The 25,056-nt window shown below is 56.1% G+C and overlaps 1 protein-coding gene across 1 annotated transcript in view; it reads right to left on the reverse strand.

Annotated features, from left to right (window-relative positions):
- Window positions 1-25,056, reverse strand: part of PTPRF (protein tyrosine phosphatase receptor type F) — a 64,543-nt gene that overhangs the window by 4,084 nt on the left and 35,403 nt on the right. The window contains 20 exon segments of the mRNA XM_049774616.1: window positions 133-252; window positions 1,152-1,327; window positions 1,431-1,554; window positions 4,094-4,191; window positions 4,786-4,818; window positions 7,647-7,762; window positions 9,936-10,090; window positions 10,359-10,577; window positions 11,014-11,107; window positions 11,189-11,442; window positions 11,569-11,666; window positions 12,205-12,783; window positions 12,864-12,981; window positions 14,042-14,068; window positions 17,005-17,198; window positions 17,669-17,974; window positions 21,112-21,256; window positions 21,635-21,771; window positions 21,922-22,503; window positions 24,042-24,311. Coding sequence (XP_049630573.1) covers window positions 133-252; window positions 1,152-1,327; window positions 1,431-1,554; window positions 4,094-4,191; window positions 4,786-4,818; window positions 7,647-7,762; window positions 9,936-10,090; window positions 10,359-10,577; window positions 11,014-11,107; window positions 11,189-11,442; window positions 11,569-11,666; window positions 12,205-12,783; window positions 12,864-12,981; window positions 14,042-14,068; window positions 17,005-17,198; window positions 17,669-17,974; window positions 21,112-21,256; window positions 21,635-21,771; window positions 21,922-22,503; window positions 24,042-24,311 — 3,845 coding nt within the window.

The raw sequence follows: 25,056 nt of genomic DNA on the forward strand, positions 1-25,056 counted from the left end.
CTGTCCATCCCACGCAAACCCCTGTGGGTTCCTGCATTCCTGTACTGAACCTGACCCCTTGTTAGGAGTTCCCAAGGCCCAGCCCCATCACCCATTCAGATGGCAGGCAGGGACCAGCAAGGGCAGCGGTACCTTGTGTAGAGCGAAGGTGCGCACTGTGTATGTGGCCAGCTCCACCGTGTCCAGCAGAGTCACCTGAATGAGGCCGTAGGTCTCCGTGCCTCTAGCTGGCCAATACTGATCGCATTTTACCTGCATAGGGACAACAGGGCTGGGATGAGGGTGAGGGTGCCTGGAGGTGTCAAAAGGCTGGGCTGGCTAGGACCAGGACAGAGGGGCCAAAGATGTGGTTCCAAGGCAGCATCTCCATCTCTGGGATCTTGCCCCCACCCTAGGCCAAGCCCCAGGCCTTCAGACCCTGCCCCCATCTCTGTCTCGCTTTCTCTGGGACCCTAGAGGGCTTTCCCATAGAGCACACACAGCCCTAGCATGGAAACAAGGCCCTGACTGAAAATTACTTATTCATGACCAGACAGCACTAGGCACATTTTCTGCCAAATTTACCCATAGCGTTTATGCGCCATTTTCAGGCTCTGTGAACTCCCGGTTCCAGCCAATGCTCTGCAGTGCAGAAGCGGATAACGGCAGCTCTTCCCGCTAATTAACTCAGGAGCTGCGCTAACGCCCCAGGAACACACAAGCATCTGGGGAGCAGGTGAACATCCCGGAACATATTAACATTCCTGAGGATGACAGCATCTGGGCCAACAGAGTCACATCCTGGGAACCCAACAGTGTCTGGGGATATGATGCCTCACCCCACCCACCCACGCAGCAGCTGGGGGACAAGTAAGCTATGGAAGAGCATAACTCGGCATATCCCTTGTGGAGCCTCTTCTTAGAGGCCTCAGGTCATCCAGCAGCCACTGACTCCCTGGCAGTCTTTTTTTTTTTTTTTTTTCTTACTTTGGGCCACATCCAGCGGTGCTCAGGGGTTACTACTGGCTGTCTGCTCAGAAATAGCTCTTGGCAGGCATGGGGGACCATATGAGACACCGGGATTCGAACCAATCACCTTTGGTCCTGGATCGGCTGCTTGCAAGGCAAACACCGCTGTGCCATCTCTCCAGGCCCCTCCCTGGCAGTCTTACCCGGGACTTCTCCTCTAGCCGTGTCATCATGACTATGGTGGCTGTACGCTGTCCCCACACCATTCGCCAGAAGTCACCCATGGTCTCAGGCAGTGGGCCTTGTGTGGCAATGTAGGCATTCTGCTTGCGGTAGCCATCAATGTAGTTGGCGTTGATGTAGTCGCTCCCCGGGACACCTATGGGCAGGAGGGACATGTGCCAATGTCAACCTGGGGCCTGCAGCTGTGTTCCCCTGGTCCAGGGCCTATAGGGGCAACGTCTCCAGCCACCATGGCTCACCGTCAATGGAGGCCAGGATGACACGGGAGTGGTCGTAGGCGATGACGTTTGCGTAGCGATTCTTGGGCTTGTTTACCTCTAGGTTTGAATTTTCCCATGTAAATTGCTGTCCAGGGTCGATGGACTGTAGGTGGCAGAGGAAGACAGAGAGGGCTGAAGCCTGACTACTGTTTCCAGGGGCACTAGCTGCATCTGCCACTCATTACTTCATATCCTTGGACCCTGAGATCGCACTGAGGGTGCTGATATAGCTGAGTCCCAACTGTCCCAGCCAGAGCTCAGGGTCTTATCACCTGTATAGGCACAGACCAGGCCCCGAGCTCTGGATAAGGTTGAGGCAGAAAGAAGGTTCTATGCCCTGTACCCCAACAATGAAATAAGTACTGAACATAATGATCACCAGAGCTGAGCAGCTGCCTGTGACCTTCCTACCCTCTCAGATGTTCTCTTCCTTGCACCTCCTTCTGCAGGCCAGGGGCAGCACATGGGACATTCCCAGTCCTCATCCCACAACTCACCTGGGAAGACTCAGGATCTTTTTTGGGGGGCGTCTACACCTGGCAGTGCTGAGAGGACTCTATAGGACACCGAGGATTCAACTGCGTTGGCTTTGTGCAACGCAAATACCCTACCCATTGTTGTATCCCTCCAGCTCCAAGAACGTAGGATTTTAAGCTCACACACCGAGGAGCTCGCCACCATGGCCCCGAGTCTTCCTCAGTTTCTGTCCAGAACAGTTACAATTCACACTCTCTCTTTTTTTTTTGGTTTTGGGTCACACCCGGCAGCGCTCAGGGGTTACTCCTGGCTCTATGCTCAGAAATCGACCCTGGCAGGCTCAGGGGACCATATGGGATGCCGGGATATGAACCACTGACCTTCTGCATGCAAGGCAAATGCCTTACCTCCATGCTATCTCTTCGGCTCCACAATATACTCTTGAGGTCCTCTAGGGCTTGCCAAGTTGTGTTTCCCAGCTTCCCTGCCACACCCAGATTTGCTGAGGGCTCAGTGTGGGGAAGGAAACTGCTGTACATTCACCCCAATCCCAGCCTGTACCCGCAAGCCTTCAAATCCCTTCTATGTGGCTGTCCCAGGGTCATGTATTGGCCCCAGTCCCAACAACCTGCTGTCACTGGCCTCTGCCAGCCCAGCCTTGGTGTTTCTGCCTCTCTCCCTCTATCTGCTCTGATCCATTCTCTCTGGCAGCCAGAACAATCCTTACTAAGGGCAGATGTGATGAGCAACTTCTGTGCTTAAACACTATGTGTGCCCTCATTGTTTCAGCTAGGGGCTGAGCTGTGCATTTGAGAAGTTCCAGAGAGTCTGGCAGGGCTCTTAGTACTGTGCGTGAATCTCCTCCTGAAATCTGCCATGAAACAGCCTTTGAAGGAGAGCTTCGAGCCAGCACTCTCGACACACACAGAGGGGGGTCCTCTGCTCTGGCATCAGCTCACTGGGACAGTGAGTCTGACTTTCCAGAGACCACCGCTAACCTGGGACTGCAGCCTGCTTGTGTTGATCAACTGGCCTGTCATCTGTGAATCTAGAGGTACAATGTCATCTTGGGCAGCATGGATGGTCTTCAAAGGTGTCCTGACAGGCAGAGCTCCCTGATGGGGCTCAATCATCTACCCAGCCCAGGGACTGGCTCACCAGACTGATAGTTAAGGGTGACTGAGCTATGCTTTGCTGGCTGCGGGAGAGTTGGGGTAGGTGTGGGTGAGAGCAACTAGAATGAGCCTCCTAGGGTAGGCCTGCTCAGGAGTACTGGGACTGGAGAAGAGAAGAGGGAAAAAGGTTTCCAGGAACAAATATGAAGAGAAGGCAGAACTCAGGAGGCCTAGAGGATGGCTCATGGCTCATAACACAGACCCTGCAAGCATGAGTTCCATCATATATGCTGCATGCTATCCTGTGGCTCTGCTGTCTGGCTGGCCCTTTGTGTGTGCAATCTCTGGTGTCCAGACACATGTGCAGGCACGGCATCCGGAACGTGTGGTCCCCAGAGAGCACCCCTATAGTGCGCCACTACATGACATCACAACAATAGAAGGAAAGGAAGGAGAGGAGGGAGAACAGGCCCTTGGGGGCACCATGTAGTGGTGGCAGTGCTTTCCATAGATAAGCTCATCCATCTGCCTGCCAAGTTCAATTTCCTCTAGGAAACCTGCCCAAAGTCCTTGGTATACCCAGGATGAGGTATCTGACGGGAATGGGCATGCCCAGTCAAGTAGAGCCAACCTATCAGTTCTGTCACCCACAGTTCCACCTTGCCCCTTTATCCTTCACGAGTGATGTTTCTCCTGAGTCCCCCTGATGCTTCTTCATGTGAGCTGTTCTGAGAACTGAATAGCAGCTGTTGTATGATCCTGGGTCAGTGGCTTCTCTCTGAGCTGGACCCCCAGGGTCTGAAGGGTTGGTGGTGCCCACTACAGAGGGCTGGGAGGGATAATGAGGACACTAAAGAGTATCGGGCTCCATGCCAGCCCACAGTTGGTCCATAGGCTTTTGGTCTGCTGGCAGCATCTATGCACAAAGTTTGGCTAGACCCAGCACCCTAGGAACTGAATTTCCCACTTGCCAGTGCTCTGAGGAAGCCAGAATGGGGGACAAGGGGCAGGTCAGGCTGGGCCAGGCCAAGCATGGGGACATTGCCTCACCTCATACTCCTGGGAGAACTTGAGGCCGTCGTTGGCTTTGAGGCGCTCGATGTTGTCCGCCAAATCGGTGATGGGGATGGGCGGGTGGTCTCGCATACCTGGCAGGGGCAGGCACACACGGGCAGACTCAGGGCGAGACCTGGACGGGGTGGCAGGCAGCCCCCCCTCGTGGACGTGCGCACGTGGACACGGTGACCATGGAGCACTCGGCACTGGTGGCACGAGATGGTGGCACATGCGGCGACAGGGATGGCAGACATGGCAGCAGAGGGTGGAGGAGATGGGGTATGTGGTGAGCATGTGTAGACATCCGTGGGTGCGGCGCTAAGTGGGGACTCCTGGGCCCTCCCCGGCAGGTTCTGCCAGAGGCAGCTGACAAGACAGGGTGAGGGGTGTCTCTAGCCCATGCTGCTGCCCCACTGACCCCTCAATGGTGCCCGCCCCCATGAGACTCCAGTGACCACATGGTCCCAGCTCCCGGTGGGTTGATGGAGCGGTCACAAGTGTGGGGCATGGTGGTGAGTGACACGGGAGAACTGGAGAGAGAAGCAGAGATGAGGAGGGGGTGGAAAAGGATTGGCACAGGGTAGAGAGGAAGTAGGAGATGGAGCTCAGGAGGAAGGGGGTGGTGGATGGGGGAGAGAGGAAGAATAAACAGACATGAAAGCCAAACTGGGACTTGGAAAACTAACTTGAGATATTCGGGCAACTGGGGGCACCGGAACCTGCAGAGAGAAAACAACAGAGAAGCACAGGGCGAGAAGACAGGCCTCACACCTCCTCAGGTCACACAGCGAGAAGATGAGGCCTCGCACCTCCTCTGGTCACAATCACGGGTGGCCCACACAGGGGGGAGGGGGTGTGACTGGGCCACCCCATAGCACAGAATCCAGAGTGAGCCTGGGCTCAGGCTGCTGTGATGCACTGAGGTCAGTGTCTGTTAGTTCTTTTCAAAGGATTTGGGCAAAGATAGTGTTTTCTTTTTTGTGTTTGGCCTACACCCAGCAGCGCTCAGGGCTTACTCTTGGCTCTGAGCTCAGCAGTCCCTCCAGGAGGGATTGGGAGACTATATGGAATGCTGGCGATTGAACCTGGGTCAGCTGATGCAAACATCCTACCCGCTTTGCTATCGTTTTGGCCCCAGAGCAGTTTCTTACAAGATAGGGCGTGCAGGGGAGGGGGTAGAGCGCATTCTACAATGTTCAAAGTAAAAAGTAGATCTTTAAATGCAGATTTTTGTTTGTTTTGTTTGAGTCATAGCCATAGTGCTCAGGAGTTATTCCTGGTTCTGTACTCAGGAAACCATATGGGATTCCAGGAATTGAACCCAGGTCATTGATATAAGGCAACACCTTACCCACTGTATTATCTTAAGATCTAAAAGTTATATCTTACAAAGTGAGAAAAACGTAAGAATGAAACCAAATGTTAACTCAGCATGGAGAAAGCAGCCACTGGGCCTTAGTTGCTTCAGAAGAGACTGAGATCAAACATCAGGGTGTTTGGGCTTGGGGGAATTCTCCAGATCCCACCTTCCTGTCTCTGGGCCACCATGAAGGCTCTTTCATCACTCTAATCATTTCCCTGAGGCCTCTCATCCCAGGGTCCCAGAGCTGGTTCCTCATACCCCTGCAGCATTCCCTGTCCAGGCCCTCATCTCTTATCATGGCAGAGAACAGGCTTTGGGTGAGATTAGCACCAATGTGCCCATACCTGCCTCCCTTCCTTCGGTCTCTGGAGCTCAGGTTCCTTCACAAAGGGACCATGCGTGCCCCAACACTCCCAACCCAAAGCTCTATAGAACTCTTAGTGCCACCAAGACACTTCTACTTGTGCTATTTCTTAGTTTTGTTTTTGGGTCACACCAAAAACAGTGCTCAGGGGTCACATCACTCCTGGTTCTGTGCTCCAGGACCATGTGGTGCTAGTGCTGGAGATCAAACCCTACATAAAGCATGCACTCAGCTGAGCAACCTCGACGGCTCTGTGTATGCTATTTCTACCCAAGAGGGTACCTTTCATTCCCTTTGTCTGTCTTAACGCCATTGGGCTTGGTTGAAGCTTTCTAACCTGATCATGCCAGATAGCAATGCCATTATGTCAGCCAAGCATCACACAGTTTCTAGGACATATGCCCTGGAATTTAGCCACTTCCTGTGGTTACCTAGGCCACATGCAGGAGCCTCCTGATGCCATCATGACTCCTGAGGGGGTGTCACTGAAGACTGCAGCCTCAAACACCAGCCATGGTAATTTGGCGACTGGCAAACTTTTTACATGAGAGGCCCAAGAGTATGGAATCCTGGAGATGTGGATCTAAATACCTCCCATACCTACCTATTCCACTTGGTGATGTGCAAGTAGACAGGCATAGACGTGTGCATGGGAGGGGTCACTCTGATAAAACTTCATTTATAAACAGGCAGTGGGCTGTATTTGGCCTTAGGTCTTATTATGCTCATTTTTGGCTTAAATAATTCTAACTAGACTTGGGTCAGGGTTGTTGAATTAGAAAGTGTGTGTCCTGTATGCAGAGGCATCGCCAAAACAAAGATTCAAATTTCAGTCTGAAGGTCTAGATATGCTAGAATGATGCAAGTTATTCCTTTTGGGCTCCTGTCTGAATTGTTTTTTTTATTTTGTTTTGCATTGTCTTTGGGTCATACCTGTCAATGCTCAGATATTACTCATGGCAGGCTTGGGAGACCATTAGGGATGTTGGGGATGAAAACCAGGTTGGCCATGTGAAAGGCAAACGCCCTACAAACTGTGCTATCACTTTGGTCCCTATATTACCTTTTTTTTTTTTTTGTTTTTGTTTTTGTTTTTGTTTTTTGGGTCACATCCGGCAGCGCTCAGGGGTTACTCCTGGCTCTACGCTCAAAAATCGCTCCTGGCAAGCTCGGGGGACCATATGGGACGCCGGGATTCGAACCACCAACCTTCTGCCTGAAAGGCAAACGTCTTACCTCCATGCTATCTCTCTGGCCCCTATATTGCCTTTTTTTGTGTTAGTACCACACCATATCCAGAATTGTTTTGGAGTCATTTGGGGGGGAGGTACATAGTACAGTGCTGGGGTTCATGCAATACTGGGGATGGAACCTGGTTTCCTGCATATGAAGCATGGTCCATAGTCGGGAGAGCAATGAGTGGTGTCAGCTCGGGTTCAAGGGGAGGAGTGACACCTCGGGGCAGGTCAGACCCAGAGTGAGTGGCTGGAGGAAAGGCCAGCAAGGGTCAGTGTGGTACCCAGACTCATAGTATCTGGGACGCTCCCAGATACACCCCAGGTTTGTGTAGGCCTAGGCCAGAGCACGCTACTGTGGGATGAGGAGTTGTCTGGGAGATTCTTAGCCCAAAGTGGTGGTGCCTTGACTGTGGGATTCAGCCTTGAATCCTTGAAGAGCCTCTTCCTTGAAGAGGACCCAGGACACCTTTGAAGCTGCTGAATATGGTAGATCCTGAGCCACTTCGATCTAGCAGGTGGGCACAGGAAGAAGGGCATAGAGGGAGGACAGAGAGAGGCATGCAAGCCTGGGAGCTGCCCTACCTGGAGTCTGGTAGTTGAGCCGTCGCATCTCCACAGGGTCAGAGGAATGGGCCAGCAGTGAGTCCTTCAGCCCGATGGCTTGCTCATCCTTGGAGGATGGCGAGTGGGTTCTTTTCCTGAGGAGGCACATGTTGGCTACTGAGAAGCCCGACTTGGGGTGCAGAAGTGATGCTTAGGGTGGCCGGGTGCCACAGAGGCCCACCCCCTCCCGCTGCTACGCCTGCATCTCTGAGCATGGGGGAGCCAGGGCAGAGCAGGTCAGCGTGAGACGGTGCAGGTGTGGGAGGGGAAACAGCCGGGGCAGGAGGACAGAAGATGGGTCAGCAAGGAAGGGTGGCAGAGGCCGCTGTCCCTAGGCCAGCCGAGGCAGTGGGGGCCGCCAGGAACACACATGCAGAGGACACAGCAGGGACACACATATGACAGGGAGCCAGGTCCCAGGTGTCTGGCTCAAGAGGCTTCAGGGAAGGGACAAGGAAGATGTCACCCTAGTGAGACAGAGTCCTTCATCACTGACCCCAAGGCCAAGATCAGACAGACCACAGGTTCCAGCTGCAAAGTCCTTGAGCATTGTTGGTGGCTGGGGAGCAGGAGCCACTCACACCTTCCACGCTCTCTGCAGCCAGCACCCCTGCGAGTGGGAAGCTGGCACTCTGGGCTCAAGCTGCCCCAGTGACCCTATAGTCAGGCGCTGGAGGACTTGGTGGTCTGTGCTCTTCTGAGGCTGGGCCCTCAAGGAACACCCAGTGTGGTGCATGGAGCCTGCCCTGAGCGTGCTGAGCTGCTTGGATAGCCACAGGCTGGGAGCCTCTGGTGGAAGCGCCCCAACACCCTCTCCCAGACCCAAATGTGCAGAGGAGCGGGGGAGCACGTGAAGAGAAAGAAGCCTCCTACCTTTCCTGCTTACTAGATCCCGAAAGATAGGCAAGGACAGAAGAAAGGAACTGTCACTGTTTCTGCAAGACCCCAGGTCCTCTGTGACATGGACCACTCTGGGAGACTCTCCACAGCAACCACCACCAAGTGGTTGTCCCATGCCTGGGACACTCAGCAGGCCTCCATGTCAGGACCTGAAGAGCCCGGCTGCATCTGCCTGGGAAGGAACTAAGTCTTCCCAAAGGAGGTGACCAGCATGTGGCAGGAACAGAAAAGGGATGACACACAAGGTGTAGGAACCCACACACAAGGATGTGCTCAGACAACAGCCCCACACGCACTCATAGACATGTGTCACACACTCACGAATATGCATTCACAGACACAGGCTCATGGACAAGTGTTTGAGGACAGGCCTGCAGGTGGAGCCGTGGACCAAGTGCAGACCTGGCTATATCTCCTAGGGGCCATATCAAGGCTGAGGTGGGGCTGGGGAGGTGGAGAGTGGAGAGATCTGAGGGTAACTGGGCCCAGAAGATGGCCAGAGGCTGAGATGATCATTTAGGTGGAAAGTATATAGAGGGATGGGCAGGGCTCATGATGGTCAGGAGCTGCGCTAGCTTGGCTTGACACTGATGGACTGTATCTGGGGTCACTAGGGTTTTCATGGAAGGACCTAAGCTGGGTCTCTGGAAGCACCTTTCAAGTGAAAGCCAGAGGCAGAGCAGGGTCTGTAACTCCCAGGCAGTTAGTAGGAAAGTGTTGAGTGCCAGACCCCCAGAGTTGGACACATGTGGGGTGAGGGGCAAGGTCTTTGAGCGCCAGCAGTGCTCAGGCAAAACTTGGGGACAGAGGGTGGGGTGAAGGGGAAGGAAGAGGTGAAGGATGCTCAGGTTGCTGGTTGGTGGAAGATGGAAGGGCTATTTCCCAGGCCAAGGAGACAAGGAGTCTGGAATAGCCGTGGATGCTGCAGACACAACTGGCGCTCCAACACCTGTCCTATGGACACACAGGCCACACCTCCCTAGGCCCGTGCAGGCCCAAATGGGATAGAGGGACGAGGAGGATCTAAGAATGGTGGCCAAGAAAGGGCTAAAGGGTGGAATGGGGGTGGGTGGTGTCTTGAAGCTGACTACGACGCTCATATCCAGGGCAGTGGGCGGTAAGGGACAGGTGCCCAGGGGTGTGAGGCAGTTCTCTGCTGCGACTCTGTTCCTCATTCCTCAGCACACCCAGGCTGGTTTGTTTGGGAACACTGTGTGTGTGTGTGTGTGTGTGTGTGTGTGTGTGTGTGTGCTTGTGCATGCAGGCATACTTGTCTATGTATGTGCACATTCATGAGTGTCTCCTGTCATTGTGCACACAGGCCCCTGGCAGTGGTGGCTGGCCCTGAGCCCAGATCCTGCTGCTTACCTCTTGAATAGGAGGATGGCAATGACGATGAGGATGATGAGGATGACAGCCAGGACAGGACCCGTCACCCATAGCATCTCGGGCTCTTCTTGCTGCTGGGCTGGTGTCACCTGGACCACAATCTCATCGGAGTAGGGGCTGGAGGCATAGCGTTTCTGTGGGCCAAGAAGATGGGAGGAAGCTCAATGCATTTGAGCTCAAAGCTTGCCTGCTGCAACAGGCAGGCTGGCTTGGCTTCCAGACCCTGCTGGAGACAGCTGACAGGGACCCCAGGGATAGAACAGGTTGGGCCATCTGGGCCCTGGGAATGGTTGTCTTAAGGCTTCAAGTGCTCATCTTGGTGCTGCCCCAGGCCTGAGTTCTCAGTGCTTGAGAATGGCCTGGACTCAGGTCCAGCCTGGGTCTCAGGGGCTGCATGCTCACCTGGTCCATGGGCTCCTTGAGGGAAGCGAGCACGAAGCACTGGTAGCTCAGGTCTGGGGACAGGGGCCGGTTGTAGAAGCCCTGGTAGTTCTTCTTGTCACCGAGTGTGAAGGTCGTGGGGAGCACGTCCACCTGAGCTGCCACGTAGGGCTTCAGCCGTTCTGCCTGCCGCCGCCGCCGTCGTCGCACCCCGTCACCCTGCTCAATGGCCTCTAGAAGCTGAGAACAGGCACAGGGGTTTTGTAAGGCCTGGGCTCGATATAGGCGTCCCACATGGGCTGGAGACAGAGTCATGGGGGACCATCACATGTGCCATTGAGCTCGGGGACTTGGCAGAGGACATGGCAGAGGCTTCTACCAAGGGGATTAGCCCAGACCGCCCACTGTTCTCACAAAACCATGCACAGCAGTGCCGCAGCTCCTGCCAGCCTGGAAAGACAGACCTTTTCCATCCTCCCATGGACTCCAACATCTCCAAGGGTTCCACACTGACCCTCTGTCCACTAAATCCACAGTTGAGGTTCATCATTGTAAAGGCCCCAAAATTCTGTTTCTTCCCACCCTCTGTCCTAACAGAGCCCCTGAGACATTTGTTGACAGCTCCTAGGGAACAGTCTCAAGAGCGTAGATAGGGCCATCCTAAACCCGCCTGTACCTCATCCAGCTCTAGCTCCTCAGGGGTGGTCCATCGAGGCGCCAGCATGTTCCCGCCTTCACGGTCAATGGGCACCACCACAATGTAGAACCACCTGCACAGGCAGAGCAGACATCGGGGCTGGAGGCTATACCCACTGACCAGCCCAATACCCACCTCCGCCGTGTACACGCACCTGACCAGCGATGGCTCCTGCACAGTTGGCATGGACAGCGTAAAGCGACCTTCCTCTATGTAGGCCGAAGCGAGCACCGGCTTGTGCGGCAGGATGTCGGGGGCCGTGCGGATGGAAACGAGGTGCTGCAGGCCCCCGGCACTGCTGCCCCGGTTCATCAGTACAAAAGAGTACTCGGTGTTAGGCTGCAGGTCCGCGATCAGCTTTCGCATCGAGTGTCCATCTACTTCCACGCTCTGCCCGTTGTACAGGATCTATGGGTGAGGGGACCCCAGGGCTTTCGGTGTGGCTCCTCGACACCTCGGAGGCATGTGTGCCATCACCTACTTAGCCAGGGTGGGTGTGATAGACAGGCTGGAACAGACCCTGCTCTCACCCACCTTGAATGGGACAGCAGACTTGTAGGAATCAGGCACCTCCCAGCTGAGCAGCACTGACGTCTTCATTGCCGCGGCTACGTGGAAGTTCTTGGCAAACACTGTGGGGCACAAGGAGAGGTCAGTGGGTCTGGCCACAGAAGGATGGGCACTCCACCCCCCCACCCACCAGTTGCAGCTCATATGGTTCAGTTTCCAGCCCTAGCCCCAGACCTGCCGCCAGTGACTGCAGATAAAAACAGCAGCTCCGGGAAGTGTTTGGGAAAAGGCCACATAGAAGTCCTAGAGCTGAGAGGCTCACAAGGTTGGCCCTGAGAAGCATGTGGCACGTTCCCCTGCGGTCAGGGCGGCGAGGCCACCAGAGGTTAGTGTTGCGCACCCAAGACTGGTGAAGCAGGCGAGAGAGATGAGTGAGACATCAAGAGATCGGAGAGTCACACAGCAGAGGTGAGTAGGTTAAAGACAGCAGAGGCCAGGGGTCACAGTGAGAATGTGGCGCCCGTCCATGAGATGTTAGTGGTCAGGGTGAGGAGAGAGGGGAGCGCCACACACCAGAGGCTGGTGGCTCCCAGTCGCCAGAGGTCAGTGGGTGAAGGAGAGCCGAGGCCCCGGGCGCAGCCTTAGGCCCTCAGCACACACCTTGCTCCAGGGGCATGGTCCGAGACTGGATGCTGGGGCTGAGCGGACCGGCACCTTTGCTCGTGTGAGCGCGGACCTTGATGTCGTACGTGGTGTCTGGTTTGAGGTCGAGGAGGGTGAGGCGAGGGTCGACGGTGAGGTTATGCAGCTCCTGTTGGCTGTTAATGTCCCGGTACACCACCGTGTAGCTGGTGATACGCCCGTTCCTTTCCGCCAGCACTGGCGGGTCCCAAGCCAGTTCCGTAGTGGATGTGGTCAGCCCAATCACATGAAGGTTTTGGGGGAAGCCGCTCGGGACATCTTCGGGGGTCGTGATCTCCTTCTCGAACTCCTCGCCCAGGCCAGCACGGTTCTTGGCGGCCAGTCGGAAGATGTAGGTGGCCCCCTTGTGCAGGCTGGTGACGGTGTAGTGCTGGTCATCCTTGCCGAAATCAATGGTGGTGGGCTGTGTCTCGTCAGCCCGGCGATACTGCAGCCGGTAGCCCACCAGCTCGCCGGGCAGCTCCTTGGGGGGGTGCCACTGAAGCAGTGCCGTGTTCATGGCCGTGGTGCTGACCATCATGGTGGGCCGGCCTGGGACTGAACAACCACGCATGGGACTCTGGCGCTGCCCTCCTTGTGACCCCCTGCTCCTGGCTCTGTCCTTCACTCCCACTCACCTGCTCCTGTGGTCGTCACGATTTTGGGCTTGCTGCGGGCCCCATCCCCTTTGGTGGTGTAGGCGGCGACCGTCACAGAGTAGGTGGTCTCAGGGGTCAGGCCAATGATGGTAGTCTCCTACAGCAGGAGAAGCAGGGCCTGTCAGCAGAGGGCAGGATGCAGGCAGAGTGTGCCAGGGGGAGAGCCAGGGTTCTGAGAAGGGCCGGGCACAGCTGGGCTGGCAGATGGGTATATGCTCTGGACCCCCACCCTGCCCTCAGGCAGACAGCTTTCTTTAGAGAAGAACAAAGGAATGAACTGTTCCTTCAGCCCATTGTTCTGTGAAGTCTGTGATAGCTCACAGCTGCTGCTGTTGCGTGAGCAGGTGAGGGGCCAAGGCACGCACACCCAAGAGCCATGCTGGGGCCATGAAGGGCCATGCTACAGGGCCCCATCAGGGCCCCATCCAGGTCTGGCTCTGAAAATACCTTATGTCCCATGGTACCTCCTGAAACAGAGCGAAGGGAGGACACAGACCACCCAGACCTGCACTCGGGAAATTCAGTGTCCCCTGGTGCCCAGGAATCGGCTGAGGCAAGCCCAGCCCATCCCCTCGTCCAGTCAGGGCATTTCCAAACATGCAAAGAAACCATGAAACCACACCACACAGTAGGAAGTAGGAAGGCAGAGCCCCGAGCAGTGGACCAGCGCTATCACCGCCAACCCTGGTGTCCCTCCAATCTCAAGTTTGGGGTGGGGGCGCAGCAGCCACCCAACCCCTCCCAGGGCTGGTGCTCCAGAACCACCAATACCACTGCCAGCTCCCTGGACCCCTTCTCCCAGCCTGGGCCTGGAAGCAGGTGATTTTTCACTCCAGGGATCAATATGGGTCTAATGATCAGGATCGGATTTAACTCCATCCCTGTCTGGCCAGAGCAGGGGCCAGACCCTGGTCGATCACGAACATTGGACTCAAATTGCTGCTCGACAGGCGAGAAGTCAGGATTAGAGGAAGTGCCAATTGCAGCTCAGCTCGGAGCTCAAGCCCGGGTGCCAATTTTCCCGGGATGGGGCTGGTGCCCCGTGGCTCTCAGTGGCGCAGGCTGGGAGGAAAGGCGGGGAGGGGGAGGGTCCGCGAGCCCGGCCTAACCCAGGCCTTGTCCCTGCTTCCCTGCTCGCTCGCACACCTGTTACTTACATAGTCCTCGGACTCCTCTGGCCGCCACTGAGCGCGGATGGGAAGGGAGAGAAAGGGAGACAGGAGGTGAAGGACTGGGCGAGGGGCCTGGCCTGGGGAGGGTGGGCAGGGTGGCAGCCCAGGGCTCTCCAAGCCAAGACCCCTCCCTGCCTCCCAGTCCAGGGTGAATGCAGGGCTGAGGAGGGAAAGAAGAAGGGAAGGGGGTGGGTGAGCTAGAGGGAAGGAGGGAGTCAACACCCCAAGGTGCTCTGAGGGAGAGGCAGCCAGATGTGGGGGTAGGCCTGAGAGGTCAGGCAGAGAGAAGTGAGGACACGGAGGGATATCCGTGCCTGTCCTGGTACAACAGATCATGGATTTTTTTTTATTTTTTTAATTCTAAATTGGGTCAGCAAGATGAAGGCTTTGAGCCCATGTACTCAGACCCCATTCTTCCCAGTGGCGCCCCAGAGTCTGGCATGTGCAATTCTTCTTCAGGCCTAATGACCATGTGGTTGTGCCAGCTGGGAGGTGGGGGGAGAAAAAGCCAGATGGGGATGGCCAAGGTACCACAGCCCAGGATGGGGCCTGTGTTGAGTCCAAACTGGAGGAAGCAGAGGTTCTCTGACTCAAACACCTCCCAGTGCTGGCTGCCTCCAACCAGGCCTTGGTTTCTCTGTTCTGGGAAGTTCTATGGGAAAATCCGTGCAAAAATCAAGGGACAAGATATGGTAGAGCCAAGAAGGTTCCCTGCTGCAGGGATGGAGCAGCCCATGCTAGGCCTGGCACAGGGTGAAGGAGAAGAGAAAGGCAGTAAGGGTGAAGTAAAAGAGGCAGAGACAGGGCTGGGGAGGCGGCTCAGAGGCACAGCACTTGCTTTACATATGTTAGGCCCTGGGATTGGTCCCTGGCATCTTGAAAGGGAAAAACAAAAAGCTCAGCCTGAGTGAGAGTACAGCTTGCCTTGCATGCAGCCAGTCTTGAGTACAATCCCTGGTGTCCCATACAATCCCCTACACCCACTAGGACTGATTCTTGAGTTATTCTTAAGAGCCAGAAATAACTTGTGAGACTGCCAGGTATGCTATCTCCCCCCCCCCCAAAAAAAAACCCTAAAACAAACAAAAGAGAAACAAGAAAGTGGCAGAAGGGCCATAAAGAAACTTCAGTGTGTAGGACATGTCTTGTGCTTGGCTGCCCCTGGCTGACCCCCAGTATCTCATAAAGTCCCTGAGCTCTGCTAAGGAAAAGCCCTGAGCAGTTCTAGGTCTAACTCCAGAGAAAGAGACAGCTGACCAGAAGGGAGCAGAATGAAGGTGACAGTACAAGCAATGAGCGGGAAAGAGGAAGAGCGAGTTAGAAACAGAGACAGAAAGACAAGCTCTGAAAGGATAGGGGGAGAGAGAGACAGACAGACAGAGACACGGACAGACAGAGAGGAAGAGACAGAGACAGAGACTGCCCAGTAAGGGGTCACATATCCCATGATGCTTGCACTCCAAGGACCCTGTGCTGAACTGACAGCACCAGCAGCTGTCATGGTATGACGGTGTGCTGGGGAGAGATGGGGAGTGGCCCCTTCTACTCTCCAAAGGGACCCCACAGTGCAGGCTTCTCTCTTCAGATGGCTTCCCCAGAGCCCAAGTTTATGCTTGCCCACAGGATGCCCAAGACCAGGCAGGCTGGGTCTCTCTTTTTGGGGGCCCACTCTCTGCAAACCACATGGGACCACAAGGGGGCACCCCAAGTGGTTTCTCTGGAACCCCCAGCTGCAGCTGTGTGCCGGCCCTCTAAGAGAGGAGGGGCTGGAGGAAGCCCATTCCCGGGATGCTTCTGGGTGGGTGTGTGCACATAGGCTCCAGGAGGAGCCCTCAACCTGCCCCAGGAATGCAGGCGGGTACACACGCCCACCTCTCCAACGCCCCTGTTCTCCTGGCGCCGGCCAGGCCCAGGGGTACAAAGGGGCACCCGCTGGCAGGGAAGGAATCTGGCTTCAGAAACTGAGCCGGCCAGAGACTTGAGGCCACTGTCGGTGGGTGTGGTCACCTTGAAACACAGCAGAGACCCCAGGGTGCCTGTTCAAACCCCTGATCCCAGGCCAGGTACTACGAGCCCAGGACAAGCTGGAAGGGGGCTATTGTGGGCTCCGGGGTGGGTGGGTAGGGTGGAACTCCTGGCTCTGCCAGGGCCTGTCTGGCAGGGATGGAGTGGGGGAGGCCTCTTCTATGGAATTGCTCTGGACAAGAGCTGGCAGATGTTTGCACGAAGTTATGGCATTCACCCGAATTTCACAGGAATCTAGAGAATTGGCATAGGACCCAACCTTAGCCAGCACTTCCTAGGAAATCCAGACAACCCACAACACCTTGTGGGACCCTGGTTCTTCCTCTGAGAAGCAAAGAAGTGCTCAGATGACCTCTGGGAGCTCGGCCCACACTCACAGCAGACTCCTTATCCCCAAGGATGACAGGGTGCAGAGGGAGTTTGGGCAGGCTGGCAGGTTGAGAGCTGCCTCACTAATCAGCAGATGCCAGGGGCTGAGCCACAGAACTGCACATTCAGAACCACACACTCACAGAACCCCAGACACACAGACAGATCCTTGGACTTAGGTCCATCCCCACACTCACAGATCGCTGCAATGGCTCCTGTACTATGGGAGGACCCTTGCACCAGCCTGGCTGGTGTCCAGAGGTCCCAGGCTCAGTCTGACATTGAGGATATTCTGGGGGGGGGGGCACTGTACAGATGGCCTCCCTGCACAGATGCTGGTGGCTGGGCCCAAGGGGACAGTAAGACTGGGCTGCCAGCAGTGCACATTAGGGCTATCAGGGGCAGGAGGTACAGACAAACCCAAAGATGGAATGTTGTGAGCACCCATTTCCCCCATCCCGGTCTGAACCTCCCCCTTGACATAGGAAGAAGTCCTGGTCCTGCTGTCACCATCCCTCTGGACACTGAGGGAGGTGGTGCCCATGGCAGCGCACCTGTGCTTCTGCCAGCATGACGTCCTGAATGATGGGGGCGCCACGGGGCTCGCCACTCTCCAGCCGCACATAGGTAACCTGGTAGCCGCGGATCTGGCCGTGCTGCTTGCTGGGGACAGGCAACTTCCAGGTGACGCGCACAGCTGTGGAGTTGAGTGGCTCCACTTCCACCTTTCGTGGGGGCCCGCTGGGCACTGGGGACAGGAGAGGCAGGATCAGATTGGGCACAGCTCTCACCCACGGGCACCGCAGACGCCAGCGCCTCACACCTCACACCCCTGGGAGAGGCTGTTTCCTAGGGCTGCCCTAGGGAAGGACAGATGGACATGGGGACTCCTCCTGTGACAGGTCTTCCAGAATAGGGCAGAGCAGGATGTTCAGGTGGGCACAAACCTCCAACCACCCCAACGTCAGCCCTGCCAGTCTGATCTCCCCCTCCTCCCAGCCCCAACCTCTCAAGTCTTAAAAATGACCACCAGCTGCCATTGGGCTGGGATCTGGGCCGGGTGTGGGTTCCAGAAGATGCATCTATCTTTCTAATTCAGACCATGAAACTGCCCATAAAGAAGAGTCCTGGCTTGGGGGAGGTGAAGGGGCTGGGGCGTGAGGTGGTGGCGAGCCGTGGGTGCCCCGCTCCCCCTCGCCCTCTGCCCCCATTGCCTACCGTCTTCATCCGTGCGCACGAGCACCGGGCTGCTCTCGGGGCCGGGGCCCACGTCCGTGTGCGCCCGCACCCACACCCGGTACTCCGTCCACTTCTCCAGGCCCACCAGGTCCCAGCTGGAGTGCTCGCGGCTGATGTCGCTGACCACATGCCGCTCACGGTCCTCGCCGTCCACTGCCTCGTAGGCCACCGAGTACTGCGTGATGACGCCGTTGCGGCTGTCAGCTGGCGGTGGGACCCAACTTACCCGGATGGTGGTGGAGCCCACGCTCACACAGGCCACCTTCTGGGGAGGGGCGGAGGGGGCTGGGGAAGACAAATGGGGGGAAGCAGGCAGATGGAGGGTGGGGGCTCACAGGCAGGGGACAGTCACAGTGAGGACACTCACCCAGGCAGGCTACTCCCCAGTGTGGAGAGGCTAGGCTAGGGACCCCCCAGACAGGCTGCCACTGCTGCCAGACAAATACCAGCTTCCCTACATCACAGGGAGCTAACTCTCTGTCTTCCTCTCTGTCTCCCACATCCATATGGCACTTCTCACACATATGGGGCTCAACTCAGCACCTCACACACATAAACTATTTTACACCAAACACAAGGCACCAGATGTACACATGGTGCCCATTACATGCCAGCCACACCCTCATATACACCAGCCATGCCCCTCTAGCACCCAAGCCAGCCAGCCACGCCCCCTCCAACACACCAGCCACACCCCTCTCACACCCTATGCATGTGCTGTTCCCAAGGAAATGAACTCACAACCCCCTCCTCAGCCACAAAGTACCCTCCTTTGCATTAGACTCCCACAAGGCCTGAGCTGTCTTCCCCACTGAACCTCCCATACCTGCCCCATGAACTCCCATGAACCCTTCACATAGATCTGGATGTGTGTGAGAGGGCCCCTGGGCTGACAGGTCGGTCCCCCAGGTCGAAAGGGTACATTTCAGGCTGAGAGGGTGGCAGGGATCTCCCAGATTCGTCTCTCTACCCTTTCTGGGTACCCTTCTGCCTGCTCAGGGGTGAGCTGCAAGAGAGAACCCTAGAAAGGAAGAGTGCCATGGGTCAAGCATCACTAAGCAGATGGCTTGAGCCAGGGCCCCTGAAACTAGGGGTGACTGCTGCTTGTGCCTATCCAATCTTAGGGAATGGACCCACTCCCCTCCTAGGTCTGCCCCAGAGAAAGAAGCAGGAAACTTCCCTTTTCTCGCCTTAGCTCCCAGTCTGACAACCTCAAACACCTTTTAAACAGGTGACCGCTCAGCCTGCTAGCTGGCCTCTGGTGCCCTCTCAGGCAGCCTTGACCACTGAGACAAGGCACTCAGAATCCTTCTGCATGTCCTGGTTCTTTTAGGCAGATTCTAAGATCCAGTGGTTGCTCCTGCCACACTGGCTGCTACAGGACCCTCATCAGAAGGCCTCCCCTTCCTGCCTCTGCACCTACTCATAGCCATGGCACCAAGGCCTCATATCACTAGCTTGGACCCTAAGTAATATGAGGTCCCCACCCATATTATTTCCACTGTGGGTTCTCCACATACTTCACCACCAGTATGGTGATTAGGGTATGCATGTCTGCCAAGTTTATTGTATGCTTGGCACCATTCGGTATGATCCTAGAAGCCCTCCAGAACCACCTGAGAGGACCTCTGCATAACAAACTGCTCTCCTGGCCTGGCCAATTGCAGGCTGACTGACAAAGGCTATCTACAGGCAAAAATGCTAGGTGCAACACTACCAGTCCACTGAACAGGGCCTGGCACCCAGCAGAAGCAGTATATGCTTGGCATGCGGTCTCCTGAGTCACCTGACTTCCTTAGTCCCTCAGTCACAGGGACTACCTCAGACACTGCTGTGGGTGTAGAACCCCCGCACTCCGTCACCTGTGGTCACCATCTCAATGCCTGACCCACCAGTCATGTCCCGACCTCCTGACAGAGCCTCACACACCTGGTTACACTCAGCCAGTCACACCTGCACACAACAGTCATGATTTAGATTCACACGCTAGTACCCATCCCAGGGATTGCTTCAGACTTCTTCAGAGGGGAACCCCCACTCTACACTCTCACTCACTCTCTCTCTCTCTCTCTCTCTCTCTCACACACACACACACACACACACACAAAATGTCTGATACTCACGTTTGCTCTTACAAATTGTCTCAAACATACTCTTATAAACGTATTCTCATATACACACCCTCCTACACATTCTCACATATATACACTTTCTTTCTTTCTTTTTTTTTTTGGTTTTTGGGCGGTGCTCAGGGATTACTCCTGGCTGTCTGCTCAGAAATAGTTCCTGGCAGGCACAGGGGACCATATGGGACACCGGGATTCGAACCAACCACCTTTGGTCCTGGATTGGCTGCTTGCAAGGCAAACTTCGCTGTGCTGTCTCTCCGGGCCCTATATACACGTTCACACTTTAAAAGTTTTGGAACCTCGGTCCTTCCTTGGCTAGCACCTGCAAGGCAGATACCTTCCCTCTAGTGCCACCTTGCCGGCCCCTTGTTTTTGTTTCTAACCTCAGCTGGCAATGCTTGGGGAATCATATGTGGTGTCAAGGTTTAAACCCTGCTCAGCTGTAGGTAAGGCAAGTGTGCCTTCCTGTACTGTATTATCTCTCTGACCTCCACATTCATTCTCTAAGAATACTCACACAAAGAATACTCACACATTTCCACACACACTTCTTACATGTGTACTCTTAAAATGTTTCACATACGTTCATCCATTTTCTTCCATAAAGCCTCATAAACACTCACATTCTCACACATCCCCTTACACACTTCTTCACAAAGTACATTCATTCACTTTCATATACATTCTCACATAAACACTCACACACATGACCAGATGGGCAGAAATGGTCACACAGAGCCTCACACACCCAGGAACACATATGCCATCAAGCTGCCACAGGAGCACCTTACAGGTGCTTCCACATGACTGATTCTGTGGGTCTCATGCAGGAACATGTGGGTGCATGGTCTCATTCTCATACACATGGCCTGGGAGGTTGGTTCAGCAGTGGCATGTCTGACTCACATGTCATTGTGGGGTGCATGGTGAAGGGGGTAGTTGAGATGGGATACAGGGAGGGAGGGCTGTCACCAAGGCACACTTGAGACATGTCTGGTGACCCAGCGTGGTGGCCCCTCCAGCAGTGTGGCCGGCCAGTGCAGAGGCAGGTGGAGAGAGGAGATGAATCACAACACAGAACTTACCTGGGTAGGGGGCGGGGGGCAAGAGCCACCTGCACACAGACTAGAGGGCACTTACCTGTCCCTCTCTGGGGTCCAGACCCAGAACTCGACCAGAGTTGGGTCCAGGGCCCCTGCAGGCCTGACCATCCACTGGGTTGGGGAAGGGTTGTGGGTGTCCACACCCCAGCCTGGCCGCAGTAGACAGTGAGCGGCATCAAGAGATACTTACTGGACTGTGCTGTGTGGGCCTCGATGGTGTTGGTAAAGACACCCACTCCCATGTCGGAGCGGGCGGCCAGCTGGAAGCGGTAGAGCGTGTTGGGCTTCAGGTCCTCCAGTGTGTAGGAGGAGGTGGGGTCGAAAGTTACTTCGCGCTGGAAGATCAGAGAGTGTGACCTCAAGCACTGCTGCCTCCCAAGGTCACTCAGGCTGCCCTCTACACAATGGGAGCTGCCCCCTCAGGGCCCAGCATGGGCTGCTCCGTGCTAAAGTCACTTCACAATACATGTGCCAGGAGTACCTAGGTGACATGGTCCTTTGGCCAATTTCAGTGTGCTGCTGAGCCAACCACTAGAGCTATGGTGGCTGTGAGACTCAAGGATTGGCCTAAGCATCTGCCCACTGCAGGGAGGTGACTAAGCCCCTGAGCCACGTGGGCCCCATGGCCACCACAATCCCAGAAGCTGAGCCTCCACAACAGGAGAGGCTGGCCCAGCACAGATGCGGAGTGGCTGAGCCTGCGGGGTGCTCACCTGCTGTTCCTCCTCCTCAGCCACCCAGTACTTCAGCTCGTACTTAATGATGCGCTCCTGTGGGGGCAGCAGCCATGAGAGGTGGATCCTAGTATCTGACTCTGCTTCGGCCTGGAAGTCTGTAGGCTGGGCCGGCACTGCAACATAGGCACCGTCAGTGTAGCCACAGCTCTGGCAGGCAGGATCCCCAGAATCCCCACCCAAGGAGGGAATCCCCTTCTCCTCGAGATCCCCAACTGACCCTGTGGAGATGTCCACTCTGCACAGCCTCCCCTGGCTCTGCCTACCTCCCTGCTGTGTCTTGACCTGGATGGTGGGGCTGGGCGGGCCATCGCCAACTGCGGTGAAGGCCAGTACGCGAAGGCTGTAGGTGATGCCAGGCAGCAGGCTGCCCACGGTGGTAAGGAGCCCGGCGTCCGTATTGTGCTTGTGCCAGGCGTTCAGGGGCCGGCGGGAGTCGGGTGTGTAGTAGACGCGGTAACCTCGCACCAGGCCATTGGGCTCTTCGGGTGGCTCCCACTGCACCAGCATGGTACTGGCGCTGAGCATGCGGGCCTGCACGCGGCGTGGCGGGCTGGATGGCGCCTGTTCCCCTGTGCGCGCTCGCACCGCATCGCTGGGCGGCCCGCGTCCAATGCTGTTCACGGCCAGCACGCGGAAGGCATACTCCGAGAAAGGGCTGAGGCCGCCAATGCTATAGCGTGTGGTGGCCACGCCGTCCACCTCCTGGAAGGGGCCCTCGGTGCCTGCTGCGCGGTACTGGATGCCATAATAAGAAACCGGCTCCGAGTTCCCAGAGTCCCAGGTCAGGGTGACGCTGGTGGCTGTCGTCTCTGTCACTGCAAGGTCGATCGGAGGCTTTGGGAGAGCTGCAGAAGAAGGCGGTTCAGGACTGCCCAGGGTGATAACCCCACCCCATCTTCGAGAACCACCAGGCCCCTTAGTAGAAGGTGGTCAGGCTGCTTGTGTCCATGCGGGCTATCTCTTTCCCCCTACTGCCTGTCACTTTTGGGATTCAATGGCGCCTCACCGCACATCAGCCTAACAGGTAAAGAGCAAGCCCTGAGACAGTGCCGCTGTCTGGAGGAGGCAGGTAAAGAGCACAGTAACCCCTGGATGCTGCCTTATTGCAGAGGTGGTGGTGTCCCTAAGGGAATGGCTATGGGATTAGGAGAAGTGCCAGGTCCCAAGCGAAGGTGAAGGTCTGTCTTTGCCAGCTACCCAAAAAGTCAGGTCAAGCACCCCCCCCCCCCAGGACCTTGGGTGAACACTGGTAACACCTTGTCACAACGGTTCAGAGTCCAGAGGGGGAGAGGATATGCTGAGGTGAAGGGAACACCAGCATGTACTGTGCTAGCAAAAGCGTCTTTTCTTGTGGTGCTGGAGATAAAAACCAAGGCCTCACAGACCAGGTTCTACTGCTCAGTCACACCCCCGCCTAAACTCGGGCAGCAGAAGACAGAGAGCGAGAGAAATTTAAGGACAGAACTGACACCCACAGGTCAAGATGAAGCCTCGGGGCCAGGAGAGGTAGGCTGTGTCGTAAGTGGTGACTGTGTGGTGATGGTGTCTGGGGAGGGAGCCACGTGCAGTGACCTGAGGAAGGAGTAGTGCTGGCAGGGGCACCATGACCTGTCTGCAGTCTAGAGAGGAGCGTGGGAAGGCTTCCTGCTTCCTCCCTCCCTTCCCAAATCCCTCTTTTCTTTCCTACAAAGGAAGTGTAGGAAAAAAGACCTAAAAGGATCACTCACCATGTGGCTTGTCCCTTAGGTACATGACCTCTTCTCTCCTTCACAGCACTCTATCTGGGGCTGCCTGTGGCCTTCTTTAAGGCACACATTTCCTTTACCTTTCTTCTCTCTTGGGGAACCCCATATTCTCTTTAGAATTAGTATCCTACCTGTTCAAAGGGCCGGATCCACATGGTCCCCCAGTACTGCTGGGAGCAACCCCTGAGCATTGCAATAGGATTAACCTCTGAGTACTACAGGGTTTGGCTCTCCCCATTCACCCTCTCCAAAAAAAAGGGTACAGAATGGGGAGAGCAAAGCAGTGAGGCCCCAGGATACGAAGAACTCACTTTCATCCTGGCCATCTGGCTACCTTGTTCTTGCATGGGGGTGGGGGGCACCCTTAAAAAGCATCTGGTGCCTCACCAGGTGCTTGAGGAGTCAGGATGGGGTGCTGTGGAACTAGTGCTTAGTGTGCTCCCACTCTGTCACTAACTACTGTGTGACGCTCCCCCCAGCCTCAGTGGCCTCCTGTGGAAAAAGGGACATGGCATATAGAACATGGCAGCTCTGGGCAGTGTGAAGTATTTCTGGCCTACCCTCCAGGAATCCAGCTCCTGCTAATGGAACATTGAGGAGGGCTGAGCCCCTGAGGATTCTAGGACCGGGGCACCCACCTTTGACTGTGACCTGGGCCGTGGCCTCAATCATGCCCAGCGAGGAGATGGCCACGCAGGTGTAGTTGGCAGAGCGCAGCACGTTGCTGAGCTCTAACACATTGCGGCCCACAGGCATCTCATCCTCCTTGGTGAGTTCCTCGGCCCCCAGCATCCACTTCACGTAGGGCATGGGCGCACCCACCGCCACGCATGTCAGGTTCACGCTGCCGCCCGGCATCACCTCCTGGCTGATGGGAGGGATGGAGAAACGAGGAGCCACGCGGCGCACTACGGGAGAGGAGAGAGGCGCTCACAGGCCGGGCAGTGCACGTTGGCGGATGCAAGGGCGGGGGCCCCTCATCCAGGACACCCCTCCTGTCACGACCTGTCACCTCTGAGACAAGAGGTCGTGGGCCCTGGGCCAGCTCATCAGCTCCCACCTGGCTTGTGGCCTCGAGTGGCCCCTGTGTTTGGGGACTAGAAGAGATTCTGCACCCAAACCCTGCTGGACAACCAGGAAACATCCAGAGAGTTCCATGGGCCCAGGTTCTCCAGGGCCTTAGTGCAAAGTGCAGTCTCTGGTCCACACAGCAGACTTCAGGGTCTTTCCCCAAGCAACCTTGCAGAGCCACCCCTCCTAGTACAAACCCCTGACTCTCCAACCCTAGAGAGCACAGTGAGAGAAGGGCAGATGCTCTGGGGTTGAGTAGGGGCAGCCAGGAGACTGGGTGCCTGCTGGGGCCCTAGTCATGCTCTGGGTCTCCGCCTAGGGACCCAAGGAGGGGTTGCCCTGAGAAGGGGCTGGTGGGGACATGGTCCACGGGCAGGATGGGCATGGCAATGGTGGGACATGATGAGGGCGCCGACAAACGGCTTCCACGCTGATGGACGACGGCTCATGGGGGACGTGGCTGTGTCTGGCCACGACCTCCAGCCTGGGTTCCCAGGCCAGAAGCTGTTCTGAGCTTCTCTGTCAGAGGAATAGCCTGAAACCCTCCCTTCATCCCCCAGAGATGCAAGCTGGGCTCAGCCA

The sequence above is a fragment of the Suncus etruscus genome, chromosome 6 (assembly GCF_024139225.1).
Source record: "Suncus etruscus isolate mSunEtr1 chromosome 6, mSunEtr1.pri.cur, whole genome shotgun sequence".
Taxonomy (NCBI): domain Eukaryota; kingdom Metazoa; phylum Chordata; class Mammalia; order Eulipotyphla; family Soricidae; genus Suncus; species Suncus etruscus.